The sequence below is a fragment of the Rhea americana genome, unplaced genomic scaffold (genome assembly GCF_003343005.1).
Source record: "Rhea americana isolate MKP2758 unplaced genomic scaffold, rheAme1 scaffold_9, whole genome shotgun sequence".
In the NCBI taxonomy this organism is placed as follows: domain Eukaryota; kingdom Metazoa; phylum Chordata; class Aves; order Rheiformes; family Rheidae; genus Rhea; species Rhea americana.
Genome location: NW_028187088.1, coordinates 5321364 through 5338151, shown reverse-complemented (window position 1 = coordinate 5338151; position 16788 = coordinate 5321364). Strand labels below are relative to the sequence as shown.

General features: G+C 40.8%; 1 protein-coding gene across 1 annotated transcript; it reads left to right on the top strand.

Moving 5' to 3' along the window:
* Positions 1-150: 150 nt before the first annotated feature.
* USP18 (ubiquitin specific peptidase 18) lies at positions 151-15483 on the top strand. Its single transcript, XM_085324073.1, has 11 exons — positions 151-194; positions 2144-2339; positions 3404-3500; positions 4805-4950; positions 6858-6937; positions 7767-7913; positions 9814-9909; positions 11248-11418; positions 12283-12414; positions 12868-12917; positions 13469-15483. The coding sequence occupies exons 1-11, from the start codon at positions 186-188 to the stop codon at positions 13515-13517; spliced, it is 1173 nt and encodes a 390-aa protein (XP_085180199.1). The 5' UTR covers positions 151-185; the 3' UTR covers positions 13518-15483.
* The last annotated feature ends 1305 nt before the right edge of the window (positions 15484-16788 follow it).

Genomic DNA, 16788 nt, shown 5'->3' with positions numbered 1-16788 from the left:
CTGGGCCAGGAGAGAAGAGGGTGGATGAGAAGGCTGGTTGCTTACAAGATTGAGGATGTAATGGGGGAATTGCCGCTACCTTTTCTCTTTCCAGAGTTAATCTGTAGCTTGGCTGACTCATGCCAAGTGTGTTGAGGGAGCAGCACTGAGTGGACCATGCTCTTCCAGTGTTCTTATGCCAGGAAATGTCAGAGGTAACAGGGAAGCCTTTTCCTCCCTTCCTATGCTCGCTCATCTGTTTATTTATACGTTTATGCAGAGTAAAGGAAGGTCAAGTGCAAATCTTAAGAATACTGTGTTTTTCCTGACCAAAATGAGGCAGTTGCATGCAAGGGTTAGGAAATTCTACTCATGTCCCTGCTCCTAACCTAGGATTCTTGTTAGCTCGGTGCCTATGTGCATAGGGGAAAGTTTCATCAAGCCAGAGACCCCAAATTCTCTCATCTCTGCATCTCCCTGAACCTCCCTGTCCTAATCTCTACCCAAGTTTCCCAAGTCACCCAAAGCCTCTTAGCCCTGCACTTGCTCATGCGTCCCACACTTAATCTTACCTCTCTTGTGAAAGCTGCTCTCTTTCCAAGTTCTCCTCATCCCCAGCACATCCATAGCTGCTGTTCAGCTATTCCGCTATATCCTTCTGACTCCCTCCTTTCTATTTCCTCTGGTACACCAACTAAACCCACTAACTCTTGCCATGCAAGCAAAGATGGGCTCCTACCGTAGTTGAATTTTCAGTAATTCAAAGGCCTTAGCAAACCACTTTCTGGGAAAGAAGCAGTTTGAAACTCTCTCTATTTTGCAGAAGAGGATATGAAATCGAATTTCCCATCCTCTGGGTTGCTGTTCTAATCACTGGGCTTGGACATGAAAAACAATGCACTTGAAACTAACTCTGGATGCCCTATTTTTCTTTATTTCCAGATAAAATTTAGCAAAATCAACAATCTTTAGCAAATTTGAGTGTATCAAACAAATTTGAGTTCAAAAGCAGTCTTGGTAAAGTACAGTTGGAGAAAAGTGTGCTTAAGGTTAAAAATATTAATTGGAAAAAACATTAATTTCTAGTTTTTCTGGTAAGTTATTCAGAAACTCTGAAGTTTAACATTATTAGGCACAATTAACCTTGAAAAAATATGCTTTTAAAGCAAAGATTTTCTTTTCATGAAAAGCTTCTGCCTTTTTTCTTTTCTTTTTTTTTTTTTTTTTTTTTTTTTTTTTTTGGTGACTTTCCTTCATTCTTTCAGCATCTAGAATGGCCTCAGATTTCTTTTAAATACTGTTCAATATTTTAAAAATAAAAATTCTTCATCATGTTTTATGTTTTTTCTTTCCTGTGAATGTTTTCCTAAAGATATTTTTCCTATAAAGATATCTTTTCTGATTCTGTTTCTCTGTTGCACTTTTAAAGGTGGACTTTTAAAAACCCTTCTTTTTTATTTACTTGCATTCTAATATTTGTCCTGTATTTCTGCTTCCAAGAGCTTGTAGTGAAGTAATGGTCCTTTCAGCACTCCCCTTAAAATCAAGGAGTTTAATGATTCTCTTGCTTCAACAGTCCTTTTGCCTGTGATTATGTAAAGGAGCATATAAGAGAAATTACATTTAGGTTCTTAGCTTCCTTGGATTTAAAGATAAGAGTCCAAATTGCCAGAGTACAAATGTGACTAAGCTGCTTAAAACAATGCAGAGTGCACGACTGGAAAAGAAACAAATACTTATCAGCTCAAAAGGTCCAAGAAGGTGAAATTTGCCCTTTTGAGTATTTAGACTGCTTTGGGCTATAAAGCATTGCTGTTACCAAACAGATTTTCAACATTTACCATACTGGACAATTTTGATAACATTATTTACTAGATCTTCTTGAGCAAGGATATCTGGAATTCTCTGTCTAGATGGAACTGTTTCTATGGAACTGAACGGTCCTTTATTTTGACACAGGAGGAGGACAGGATGTGTGCTGGTCATCAGGCCTCTTATTTTGCTAGTAGCCTACATATCTACCATACTAATTCAGATGTACCAAATGCTATCACAGTAATCATTTTATTGACATTCCATTTTTTATCATACAAATATCAAATACAGAGGAGAATCTTCTTTCTTCTGTTTTCCATCTTTCTGATCTTTCTGTGTCTTTCTGCAGTTCTTGCATCGTTGTGTAACACTGTTGATGGGTCAAGGAAGTGGACGTCAAGAAAGAAGYAAGAAACTAGAGCTGGCAACAAGTGAGACCATGCAGGCAGAAGCAGATGTACAAAATGATAAAGAGGAAACCAGAGAAACAAAGAACAGACACGAGCAACTGAGATTGGTCTTCGGCATGGCAGACTTAAAAAATCGTAATAATGTTTTGTTTATCTTCCACTCTGATATTTTCTCTCTAGTGCCTTCCTTTTCTGTTCCATTCTGTGTCCTTGGGCTTCATTTTCTCTTATTCTTTATCTCTTCCCTAGCAAGTGTGCAGAAGATTCTCATTTGGTCCTGCCAAGTGACTACTTTGTGTCTTGGGGAAGGGATTAAATGAGGATTCCTCTTTCAAATCCTCAAATGGGTCACTGCAGCAGAAGAGGACTGGATGCTGGCTATCTCTTCCCAAATTTAGCTAGCATTGGTTCTGGATATGCTGAACCGTGGACTACATCCAGATTATTCTGCTGCATCGCTAGACAGGCCTCCCAAAAGCTGTTGTCAGTATCACAGGTGTAGATACCGTTCTGTACCAGATATATCCCTCCTTACCACTGATTATTTGTGTTTTCCTGTGGTTCTGAGTTTCTTTTTCACATCTTCGCTCCCTCTGGTGATGCCTTTAGAAGAAAAATTCCTAGTTTCTGACCATGATTTAGTTATATCCCTTTGGGACAGAGCAGATGCTTTTATTTTATTTGCAGTGTAAACTGCTGTGATTTGCTTTTTCCACTTCTCTCAGGCTAGTTCCTTTCTTTGATACCAAAAAGTACCAGAGGTGGGCTGAAGGGAAACATTGAAGCTGGTGTGGCAGCAGCTAAAATATGATGCCACACTTAGTTCTTCATTTTGAGGTTAAGCCTGGCTGTGTAAAAGGCTGAATAAGAGCCCTCATGCAGGCAACCTTTGACTTTTGTTTTCTTTATTTTGTAGTTAGGCATGTTGTGAGAGGGCTGAAAATAGATGAACTGGGAGACATCTGAATTTCATAATCCACATTTACCTAGATTTTTCCTTTCAGTTGGCAGGCAAAAATAAATATAATCTGCTTCAGGAACACCAGAATAGCTTGAACCCTTGCTCAGACCTGATCAAGATGCTAGGCCAGTGCACTGAACAGCTGAAAATGTGCAAAGCGGAATTTATAACCTTTTAATACTCTTCACTTTCTTATATCTTTCTCCAAGCATCATTTCCTCTTTTCCTGTGCCTACAGAAGCTATTGGACTGTACAATATTGGACAGACCTGCTGTCTGAACTCTCTGCTCCAAGTGTTCCTGATGAATACACACTTCACTGGGATACTGCGGAGGTACCAGCTCTTTGAAGTACCTGAGATAATTCAACTGCTGTTCTGTTGTCTCCATTCCTTATTTTATATGGGATGTACATTACACAGGTTGGATCATCAAGAGGTGCTAGGTGCTTTCAGGTCACTCAGTGAGGTCTTTGCCTCATTCTGCCTGTAGTATAAAGACTAAGGCCTACACGTGTAGCATTACGGTTCTATGACTTATTAGTCATCTCTGATTCATTTGACATTTGCACATCAATATTCTTCAATCCTGAATCGCGTCTTTATGATTTGTATCTCTTTTTATTTCCATAACAGGATACAGTTTTATTACAGGTGTGCTCATGTCCAACGAGTGTGTTCTGTGTGACTGTATCCACTATTAATTTTGTAATTTAAACATGTAAATGAAAACATATTGGTGAACCTTAATGTCTGGCCCCATTGCTCTGGCTAACACTTGATAGAGATAAGTAGGTATTCTAGCAGATGGCGAGTAGGTGGTGTTACTCTTTCTTTTTTTTTTACTTTACTACATGATATTATCCTTTTTTTTTTTTTTTTTTTTTTTTTTTTTTTTTTACTGAGCTCTTTATTTACTTGCTTGTGAGCAGGACTTGGGATTTTGCCTCCCTGCCAACCACACTAACAACTGGTTTGATTTGTTTTTCAATTTGCTTAGTTCATTGTAGCTCTAATCATTTAAGTGGATCATTCTTATTCATTCATTCTGTCTCCAAATCTCTTGCACATTCACTAGTATGCCAAGTGGGGAGCAGATAAAATACAGGTGTGCAGAGAAGATAAACATCATAAGTGGGTAAAGGTAGATAATGAAGGCAGTAGGATACTGTTGTTATTTGAAAAAAGATAGGAAAACTTGCTGAATGCAAGTAATTTAGAGAGGATAAAGAGCTTCCCAGTTGCCATATAGCTGAAATACAAGCATTGTGATATACTTGCTAATGAAATTTTGAGACCATGTTGAGAAGGCAGGGAGGCAGCTCTGAAACTGACCATAACTAGTATTGTTTTCTAGAGCCCAGGAGGCACTTCAGATCCTGCTCAGTTTGCCCTTCATCCAGGAATTGGACAATTGAAAATTGTGGCCTCTTTAAAACTGTCAGCCTGCACTGCAGGGTGAGCTAGTGTAGGCGTCTGCTTCCCCCTTTTCCTTCTTTTCTTGAAAACATGCCTGTTCTGGTTCCTCTTGAGTTGTCTGGGCCGTCTACCTCTATTCCTTCAGGTACGATGTTTGTGATGTTTAACCTTTGTCCATTGTACCACTTGGTTACCATTCATGATGTTTCTTCTCTTTGTAGGATTACAGTGCCACCAAGTGCCTCACAGAAGAGGAGGAGTGTCCCATACCAAATGCTTTTGCTGCTGGAGATGATGCAGTGTGGCAAGCAGAAAGCGGTTTCTCCCAGTGCCCTTGCTTACTGTCTTTCAGAGCACAGGGTGAAATGTAAGCAGCCCTCCTTCACACCCGCCTCTGTCCACAAACTGCAGGGTGTTATCAAATAGTAACAAGCAATGTAGACTGACATCTCATTCAGTGATTCAGGAATGTGAAGGGAGGACGCATAGTGATGTAGTGCTCTTTATAGGCACCTCCCAGTTGTGAGTGGGATGCTGGCTCTTACTTTCAGAAGGCAGGAAAACAAGCCCCTGCAGGATAATGTTGATGATGTCCTAGTGATGAGAAGACTATCAGACTCCTAAAAGACTGGACAACTGATACTGGCTGGGCTGGGCAGTGAGAGGACAGCTTATAGCTTGATTTATCTTGTTGTATTGGCATGCTAATAGCAAAACAGCTGGTGTTTTTTACTAGAAGGAAGAGATAATGTGGAAAAGATAGTGAGCTCACCCAAACCCCCAAGTGTAGAAACCATATCCTGTTCCTTGTTACCAGTGCTGAGAGAAGAATTTACTGGCTCAACCTCTCAGCAGGACAGAGGTCAGAAGGAGAGAGATTGTTGGATGAATTCTCAGAGAGACCAGTGAGAATGGGACTCAGAGGGTATGTGTGCAAACACAGACAGCATTTTGCATACTGGTGCCCTGATCTTTATCTTACAAAAGCCAAAACAGGATAGCACAGAAAGGAGCAGACACTAGTCATGCCCAGACCTGTAGTAGGGGTTAAAATGAGTAACCTAAATATTTCTATTTATCTCATTTTCCCCTCGAGACTGAATGGCTCTACATTTTTGCTTTCTCTCTTCCAATTAAGGAGAGATGCCAAAAGAGACCTTGTAAAGCTTGACCATTTGCCACCTATTCCTTCTGCTTTAAAATTAAGGTGTGGTTTATAGAGTCATGTATTCTGGTAAGCAGTGTTCTACCTGGACTGCAGATGGACTGTTTTACATGGAGAGAAGTAAACTTTGTGAGCTTCATTTAGTCAAGCATGTCTGTAATCTAACCAGAACCCAGCTGAAATGGGTATCCTTTGTAATCATGCAGATTTGCAGGGAGGTTGAAAGCAGTTCCACCTCAAGCTATTGAGTTACTCCACAAAACTTGTTTTACCTATGATCAAGTTTACAGGTCTAGAAAGATAAAGGTTTTCCTAAACTATGTGTAACTTTTCCCCAGTTCCTAAATCTTGAGTTAATCTTCTTCACTTTCAAGGATTTGGATTTTTTCCTTAAGTTGAAGCCCGAAGCAAGTTCTCTGCCAAACCCTTTTAATCAAGTCATGCATTGAGACATGTCCCACCATCTTAGGTTAGTTAATACACCAGTTTAGCCAGACTGGAAATCCATGCCATAACATTATTGTGTCATCCTTGGCTTCTTGTGCTAGAACTGTGCATTTTGTCCTGGRTAGAAATTAAGTGGTTTGTGCCATTCTGTGGGTGTGACATCTGGATAGGCCTCCGCAGCATTTCTGTCTCAGCAGTCAGGATTGTAATAGCCTCAGCAAGGGGATGGGAAAGATAAGTCTGTGGAGGAGTAAAGGTGGGAGAGAGTACAGATGCTTCCCCGTATTGTTTATAGGAAGGACTCAAATAAATGCAGCCCTCAACTGAGGTAGAGGTCTGAGCCTTTTCCTACAGCAGGTGTCAGGTAATACCTGGCTCTGCCCAGTGATGGGGACATTCGTCTTGTGTGGGGTTGTGTCATGAGGCACTCAAGTACTCCCTTTTCCCGCTGCCCTCTCAGATTACATGAGGGAAATAAGCTCCAGTGGGGTGGGGTATCTCCAGTGCCTGCAAGCACTGCCTCTGGCAAGGAGTATATGGGTTCCTGGCTCTTTGGCAAGGGAACCAAAGACTGGGTCTAATGAGGGAGAATTGCTCTCTATGGGAAATCTCTGCTTGGTGGTGTTCACAATACTGATTGAGCTGTGATTTTTGTTTATTAGTGTTTGTGCAGTACGACGCTGCTCAGCTCCTTCTGACTCTCTGGAACTTGGTAAAGAGGCAGGTGACAAATGCAGAGCTGGTAAGGACGATGACTGAAAYGAACCTTTGAAATTAACTCTTTGGCCCTGGTCATGTATGATTTCCTCTGCTTCTCCCAGGAGAAAAAATCACATTCACTGACGGTTGTCTTAAGTGAAATTCTTAAATTTATCCCCCATTTGGATCTTCCCTCTCATCTCTCAGATGTTGGCAGTCTTGCTTTCATAAGCTTCAGCAGTCTGAATCACTGTTAACTTTTGTTTGTCCTGCTTTGAGGGCATGCCAGGTTCTTCCTTTCTAATGGGAGAGTTTGTTAATATGAAAGAAGTTGATCCTTTTGCAAAATGGAATTTGGGTAACTTGCATTTCTTTATTCCTAAATTTTTGTAAGCATTAATCGGTGTGTCTTGACAACTCCTCCATTCATTCAAGTCAGCCATGGGCATTTAATTATTATTAGTCACTGTTCGTACGTTACATATATGACAGTTCCTTCCAGGGGAACTGTGTAATGTAAGAGAAAATGACTCTTACTCATCCTGTTATCATAGTTCTTTTCACACAAAGACAAGCTCCATCCATTCAAAACAAGAAAACCTTGCATTAAAACTGACATCTAGCTGTCTGTTCTTCTTATAGTCCTACCTCTTTCCCTTCTGCTAGGGGATGGGGGGAAGGTGTTGTCCTCCTTTAAATGGTGGGAAGTATCCTGTCCATATAAGTYAATGTCAGATTCAAGATTCAAGCCTTGAAGTGACATTGTATGAAATGAGATGTCCATGCAAGTTTTCCCACCTGCAGAGGGAAATGCCATGAAGAACATGCTGTGTTCTTCACAGACCTTGCTTTGTTTTTTTTCAACCCTCCAGATTGAAAAGCTGAGTGATTTGTACACTATCTGGGTACAGGAGTACATGGTATGTCAAGAATGCTCTTTTGAAACAAAGAGGAACAGCAACATGATTACCCTTCCGCTCTCAATGTTGGACTCTAGGTCTCATCTGCTGAAGACATTGGTAAGTTCAGTGGCAGTACTGTTTCCTTAAGAAGATTGCCCTTTATTCACCATAGGGGTCTTTTCCTTGTTCCAGTGGTATCTCCTCGGACTCATCTAGAATCTCTTCAGGGTGTCTAGGGGCTTTGAGATTATCCTTTCTCACTCACATTTCTTGTTTGTTTTGGGGGGCTTCCACATTTCTCTGAAATTTTCTCCAAAATTTTCTGTTTGATTTGAGGAATGGAAGATACAGTTCTTAAAGCTACTTTTTGAAAAGGGTGTTGACTAATGCTATCTGTAAGATTCACATTACAAAGTGATGCATGCTTGTGAGAGCTCGGATASCACAGTGAAGTGTCTTAACTACTTTGTAAGACTTAGCCAGCTACACTACGTTTTCACAGTGCAATGTCCTTTTGCTGTTAGATTGGTAGTGCTGTTTCTTGATATCCAGGTAGGTGGCTATGTAGATACTGCAACAAATTTTTCAGGATTTTTCAGGTGACACTGGACATTAGACATCGTTTATTCTCTGGTCACTTTATACTGTTCCAGCAATATAAACTTCTGAGGTCATGAAATGGATGTAAAAAACACTTATACATCAACATCTWTTTCCTGCAACAGCAATCCTCTCTATCTTTTCAACCAATGTATTCACACCAGCARGCAGGGAAAAGAGGATGTCCAGAGAGCACACCCAAATTTCCAGTAGCACTACTAAATTTAAAGAAAAGCAAAGTAGGATGTGGTGAGTGTGATCCTGTGCTAGGTTACATGCTGATGATAGGATTCTGCACTAGACTGCATAATGGAATAAAAACTGAGTCTGGGATTGACCCTGTCATCCTCTCCGCTTCTTCTCCTCTGTCTCCTCTCCCACTGCAGTGGTAGGAGTAGGTGAATTCCCAGGACTATGGTTGGAAAAGRGAAATAGGGAATATCATCTGCCCTGGATGAAAGGCAGATGTATGCTCATTCTAAAACTGGGATYAGAATGGTTTTCTGAAAGACATTCTCTAACATGTTGAGATAATGGGGCAGATGTCTGTTTTGGGACTGACCTGGCCTGTACAGGACATCTGGACTGCAATAGAAATGATTTAGCAGAAACAARGTGTTAGTGTTTACGTGTGTATATGTGTGGGAATGCCTGTGTTTCTCTATAGTCAGTTGTAAATAGGAGGGCCACTCAGTAAGGAGAAGATTTGTAGTCATATTTTCGCTGACTTCAGATGGAGGAAATTAAGGAACTGTGGCTGAAAGTAAGATGATTTTCCAAAGTAGCTGGTGATGTTGAATCTYTTGGTTTTGCATGTCCAGTGTAGAGGCTCTTTTGTTTTCAGAGATTCAGTGCTAAATGAGAGCTGCCAAGCTTAATGGTCTTAAACAGGGCCTTCAGAAATTAAGGCATATAATGTCCCTAACCATTTAAAGAGAGGTAAAAAAGCTATGTTGTTAGAGCTTGAGTTAGAGAAAAAAGAAAACTGAAGTACTGGTCTGATATGACCAAGCACTCCCTCCATTTTGTTTGGTTAAAATATTGAATTGGTTAATGCTACAGTTGCTAATAGGTTTTGCAACACTACTTGCTGGCTAGTGTATGGATCACTGAACACTTCACATTTTGTATCTGGTTTTGTAGTTGTCCACAAGGGAACCTAGTTGATAACATGAGAATCAGAAGAAAATAAGGTGGGCACCGTCTGCTTTTTAACATTAAAAACAAATAAGGAAACTTGAACTGACTCACAGTACTTGGTTTCATTCTTTAATTCGTGATAAAAGAGAGAAAACTAATTCATATTCTTTTGTCTTTTGAATAAAATTGCTCTTAGCATATATCCTGTGAAACTAAGTAGATACAGAAATCCAGCTTGAAGAAATTCAGCTGAAAGAGATCTTTTTTGCCTTGCTAGGAGCAGTGTCTGCAACACTTTTTCTTTCCAGAAAAGCTGACTGGTTGCAACATGTGTTTCTGTGAAAACTGTGGAAAGAAGACACCTTTTTTGCAGGTAAGCAGAGAAGTATTTCCCTGTATGTCTCTTATACCTAGAAACCCCTTTAGACCTGGTGTAGGGTGAAGAAAGGACACAGTTATATCAGTTTAGGAGGAGACCAGCAATCAGAGGTTTGTCAGCACAGCAGTGTCAGCTAGGTGTAAACCACATGCACATCCCTGATGTAGATGTAGCTCTGCTGACAAAAGAGTGCTTTCATTGGTTTTAATGTATATCGTCTAGAGAGGTAGCATTTCTGTACCAGCAGAAAAGCTTCTGTTTGTTTATGATGCACTTCCACTGTAAGGCTCTGCAGTGCTGCATAGCTCCAAGGATAGACAAGCATATGTTACTAGCACTATGCACACCCTTGAAAGCAGGATGCTGCAGTGTGATTTCCTGTCCTCCCTGTTCTCCACTGGGCTCCTACTTTTTACAGTACTGGCTTCTGCCAGCCGTTTTTTCATGAAGAGGCAAGTGCATTGGAGAGGAGGGTATGGAAAGGACACAGTCTCAGCTCAAGGCCTGTAGGGGACTTTCCAGAACATATTCAGGACTGGGCTGCCTTCGAGGCCACAGTGTATTCATACATCATGATGGCAGCAGCAGTGATACCAGCAAAAGCAGTAGTGGAAGGAGTGAGTGGTCAGTTTGGCAGCCTCTGCAGCTCTGTTGGCTGCCTCTCACAGGGAGGCTGGCCTTTTCGTCCTCACAAGGCAAGGAGCTTGCCTGCCCACCTGTCTGCCCAAGACCTCATCCAGTTTTATCRCTGAATAGGTGATAAGGAGACAAATCCATTAGGTATCCTGAAACTGAGAAGTACAGCCAACCCAGAGGATGGCAGAGCTACTCAAAGTCGTCTTCACAAGCAATCTGTAGAAGAGGGAAATTCCTTGTGAACACAAYTAGTTTGTGTCTACTGGTTGTGGCAGCCTCCTAACATCCTGCACCATCTGCCTTGTATGCTGTGGCTGGTTTTGTTACCTGAACGGTCCTTAGCACTATTGCCTTGCAGGCCTTGGTCAGTGATCAGAGGGAGCAGGTGTGGGAGTGCTACCAACCCAGGGTTAGGAAAGCAGATGAGAAATGAAACAGCCAGTGAGACAGCTGAGGTTGGGTGCTGATCACGCTGAAGTTGAGAAACTTGGTCATCACAGTTCCATTATATATATGTCTCCTATGTACAGATGGGCTACAAAGGTTTGGTACGTGCAGTCCAGGGGAAATGGAATTCATTCACTGTGGCACTGACTGTTCTCCATGCTATATTCACTGGCTTGTAATAGCTGCTTCTACCCTAGCTCCTCCAGCTTTGTTCCTTATTTATTGATTGCATTATTTATTGCTTTGCAGAGCATGAAGCTAGCCCATCTGCCACAGACCCTTATCTTACACCTAAAGCGCTTCTACCTCACAGAATCGTCCTCCATCCAGAAGCTCTGTCACTATCTGCCCTTCCCGCAGGGCCTTGATTTCAATGCAGTCTTGACAGAAGAGCAGTGTCAAGCAGATGCCGGTGAAAAGGTGAGATACTGCTAATATCATATCTGAAAAAAAGGCAGATTTTCTTCCCCCCCTTACTGAGGTTCATTAAAAACTCAGAACTCGAACTGGTGTTTCAAAGCGCTTGTCTTAAAAATGTATGTCTCAGGCTTTATCTAAGCCTGCTGCTGTCTCGCATCCCRTRGTTTTAACCAGTTCAGGCCTTATCCCAGTATTTGTGCTTATATTAAATCACCAGACGCAATATTACCAGATCTTTCTGCCATAAGGACAAAAAAAAAAATCTTTTTTTCTGAGAGCAGTTAGCATAACTTGGTTCTTGCATTTCTAAATATACTGCAGAGGAGATTAAAAYGTCTTTGGATGATGTATTCAGTTGTAACCAATATCTTAAAGGCAATTAYTACCCTGTGAGGCAAGACAGCCTCCATGAGCAGCAGGCCAACTGTTTTGCAGAGGCTGGAAGCCCAGGATCGGAGAATTCCATTCCTGGCAGTTCTCCACACAGTGTTGTCTGCCATATGGTTGTGGTGAGCAGGGAAACACAGTTTTACCAAGCAGCTGAGTGATCTGCCAGCTTGTGGATCTGTTCCCCTTACAGAGAAATAGCAAGGGAAAGTGTGGCAACAGTGAAGTGTCGGCTGCAATGTAATCTCTTGGCTGCTGCATGGTCCTACTGCCTTTTTCCACATCCCATGACCTCCAAGGGGATTTCCAGTCCATAGCTATCAGGACAAACTCTGAGGATAAGAGTGACAAAGGCAGTATCTTCAAGGCTGATATAACCTTTCTCTTTCATTCCTAGTGTCCTGAATGCTGCTTCTCACTAGCCAGGGGCAAATCAGAATTACTGCACTATAATTTTCTCTTTGTGGCTCTTTCTAGGCTTCCTGGCAGTATGAACTCTTTGCCGTTGTTGCTCATTCAGGATCAACTGATTGTGGACACTACTGTGCCTATGTTCGGAGTCTTACAGAATGCAAATGGTACTGCTTTGATGATTCTGAGGTTTGCCAGGTGAGGAGCAACATCCACAATTCTTTTGTAGTTTCCTGGATTCTGCTCCAGATTTCATTCACTGCTGATTAAAGAGAACCAGGTTAAAAAACAAAAGCTGCAGAGCTTTTTGCACTTCATGCCTCTGCTCCAGTGTATACTGAGCTGAGTGCTRAACAGTTCCAGCTTTTGTGCCAAGCAAGACATTAGGTCCTAGGTTTATTTTACAGAAGCACCCACTCACTCTATACCCTACTTAATATACTCTAGCTCTGCTTAATACATGTATTCAGAAGAGTGTAGCTAGAGGCAAAGAAACTGATTTTTCTTGAAGGATTAGAGAAAGAACCCTCTTTATTAAAAGATTTATAGTTCCTGAAAGTACCACTCTTACAAGGTTTGCTGTGCTAGTGTCACAATATGTCCATTTCCTTGGAATTCTTACCAGCCTCCTCTTGTGTGTCTGTTCTCCAGGTATTGTGGGATGATGTCAAATGCACCTATGGACATTCAGACCTCCACTGGTAAGCAAACACCTCTCTGTTTTACCTRATGCTACTCAGGGGACTGGCAAGAAGGTAACAGAGACTGGGCAGGCAAGCAGTTTGAACTGCATGTTGCCTGGAGGTGCAGAAGAATAGAAGAAACATATTCTTGTATTTTGGCTACTCTGACTGTACAAGGCTGCACAATCAGTCTGCAGGAATGCTGTGTAGTCTCAAATGCCGTGCAGGAGTAGTCTTATCAGTTATGACTGCCACCAGTGCSAGCCATACCCTAAAACTGGACTAAAGTTAAGTACTTTAGTCAGGGTTCCTCCATGCTTTGTGACCTGATGAGCCAYTGAAAAGAGCCATGAAGAGAGGTAATCCCTCCTAAGTGCTGTAGCACTGCCAAGRGGTCAGCATTATGTGCTGCTTCAGGAACACTGGGAAGGGCCAGCTCAGTTGACCTGAACTATAAAAACTAAGCAGAACTAAACTTGGGAGATTAATTACAACCAAGATCACCTGGATCCTCAAACACCTAGATCCTCAAACACTTTTTTTATTTTCCTTTTTTCTTTCTTCCTCAGGGGACAAACTGCATATCTGTTGGTTTACATGAAAAAAAATCCCCAGTAGCCTTATCCAGTACTATCAGAGTGTCTTAGGAAGCTGTGCCTACTGCCCTGACTTGTCTGTGGGGCTCAGGACCTCTATGCCACTGTGGATGTGCACAGACATTCCAAAGAGAGACCTGCACTCAATCAGCAACCCCTGCCTTCATGTTTATTTGTGAAAAATGCAGGAGTCACTCGGCTAGAGAAGGGTTGTAAGCACTGCTGCATCAAGGAATGTTTTCTTTCATGGCATGTGATTATTTATTTCCTGTAACCTGGATATTTATGTGATTCTATGTATGACTTTCCTCTTAAAACATAGTAAAGTTAGTCCTTGTCCCTGCGGATTAACTAGTTTCTTTCACTGCTGATGCCTGCATTCTAATACAGGAGAAGTTTTTGACTGGCAGACTGGCATRTTGTTCCAGGGGAACATGTGGTATGTATGGCTGGAGAGCTGTGATAGCCATACCTGGACAATAAGACTGTCAGAGCCTGAAGCTTACCCTATGCTCTGGGGCCATGTTATAAGCACTGGCAAGCTGAACAGAGGACCCCAAAAGTCTTCAGAAACAGTTGAATCCAGGGCCAAGGCCCTTAGGATGCATGGATCAGTGACATCTGTTCCTAAGAACCTTCCTAAAAATGAGTCGCTGCAGCATTTGAGATGTGACTGAAAGTTAGTGTCAGCATAGAGGTGCTTTTGAATCAGGAACTATTATAGTAKTTCTGATCTACAAGATGAGCCTGCATGAGTTTATGCAGATGTTTATGGTTTTAGCATGCTAATCAGGCATTTATATGCATTTTCTTGCTTTATGGAGAAGAATACAGAGGGACAGAGATTCTGAAGCTACTTAGTGATTTTCCACAACACATTTCRCAACACAGTGCTATCAGATGCCTCTTTGGCCTGAACTTTTGGGATTTTCCTTTAGCACTTTTCAGCTTGTTGCTAGCAAGAATTGTCTTGTTCCCTTCCTTCTCTGCCCATGAAGTGGAAATGTTCCTCAGGCAGAAAGTGTTCTGTAGAGAGCAATTTTATAAAGAAAAATCAGTCATTTTTATATCTCCAGTTATGTACTGTCATTTTGTGCTTTTGATTCAGCCTGTGCTCCCTTGGCAAGACCATGCAGCTAAGGGGAAAATGCAGAAGGAGCTAGGAAGAAAGGTTACACAGACCAATAGCATTCGGAAATCTTGTCACAAGATTTATCCATGAGGAAAGTTTAAAAGTTTGGTTAGGATGCTTTTAAAGCACTCATTGTGCAAGTTTTGATGTAATACCTTCTATGAAAGGACCAGTGATCTAAATCTAAACTTCCACTACATCTAAAAATACCTCCTAGCCTAGCAATATTCTTTGACACTATCTTGGACTGAAAACATTAAAAAAAATTTTGAATAGTAATAGTGTCTATATATAATCTCATTTACTTTGATGATAATGATGAACTTCCCAAATCATATCTGTTTTCTGTTGGTAGGTGGAAAATGATTAGAGAGTACTTAAAGCATACTTGTGAAATCAAATTATTTTGAGCTAGCRGATATTTATTTCACTGTATTATCAAGAGCTGTTATTTTGTCTGACTTGTATATTCTTGTATTTTTATTGTTCATTCTGATAAAAAAAATCACGATTTATTGCTTGTGACATGGATGAGGATTTTTAAGCCTGTTCATTTTCAGGCATACTTCACACTTTCTAAAGCACCTTGCAGCTGGTGAGTAAGAAAAACAATTTCCTGTGTACTTTATCCAGTACTCTTTGTATGTGAAATAGCTGAAGGACTGTGAACTGCCAGAAACTGAGAATTAATGGGTTAAGAGACAAAACATTTCTGACTTGGTATAATCTGAATTTTAAAAACAAGATTTCGTGTTTATGAAAAAATAATTCCTCAAACGTGTTGTAACGATCTAAACATATCACCCAGTAAGAAAGCATTTATTAACATACATTAAGACTCTTTTCAGTCCATGCTTGTGTGAAAAAGAAACAAGCTTAAAATAAACCTATTGGTTGGTTTATAAAACATTTTGTCTTGTTTTTCCCAAGCAACATAAATTGCTCYGGAAGGACCTGTCATTGCCCAGTGGAGAGGAGCTCATCTGACCTCTAGTGACAGCACAGTTCGGTTACTGAATGTTTCTGTGAGCCTGGTGTTTTCTGGTATGCTATGAGTAGGAGTGGGCTAAGTCCCAGACACGATCTAGCGAAAAGCATGCCCCAAACTTACACCCATGATACTGGAAGACCCAGTGATGCATTCCTAACTGGGGTCTTCATTGACATGTTCATTATTAGCTGTTGGAACATCTCAGGAAGACTAGAGATGCTCTAAGAGTAATGAGAGAACACATGCCCTGAAATTTGTCTATGGTTGGCTTTCTAAGTGCTTATTATTCTCTGAATTGGATTTCAAATAATTATTTGAGTATTTTATATATTATGTTTAAATAAGATGTGTAGGTTAATTAATGTTAAATCATAATGCTCCCAGGCTTTTAGGCAAGAATTCTGTCCTAAAGCACTAATGCTTATTTTGACAGTATTTCAGTACAGTGCTGTTTAGTCTGAGAACTGTAGATAGGAATTAAACTTTGTAAAGACACTGATTGCAGTAGTTTGGCTGCTTAGGAGCAAAACTCACTATTGAGTTGTGTGGGAGTAATTGTTCTAGGAGATTCAGCAAAGCACAAAAAGGTGTTGCTGGACAGCACAGTTCAAGAGAACAGTGCCAGGCTTCTTCTTATATTTAGGTTAATCAGAGGAAATTTCCTGGTTTAATACTATACCAACTGTGATAATGCCAGCTTAAAGAGCTCTGCCCTCCAGCTCTTTGTCCATCTCTGCATTGCAGTGTGCCACCACTTCCCTTATCTGTGCCCACATAGATGTTCTTTTATSTTTGCTATGATCACCAATTAAAGCCTCCCTGCAAAATTTTTTTTTTTAATTTTGCTTTCAAGTAGCTGGCTTATCCATSAATTCACAGATTGGGATAGCTGTAATTTATTTTAATATAAACCTTCTGTAGATATTCCTAGTCTAAAATAAAAATGTTTTATGTTCCTCAGTTCTGACATTTTTGGGATCTATGCCACTTGTATATTCTTAACCTTAAGGAGTAAAGCTCATTTTCTGTTAAGGAAAACTCATTTAGATTTTGGTATAGAATGATCATCTTTGTAATGTTTACACCAATCTCTAGAGTTCRTAAAGTTGATGTGTTGCTCAGCTGAAGCTGATATAGTGACTTAAACATGTTTGSAAATGGCAATTCATT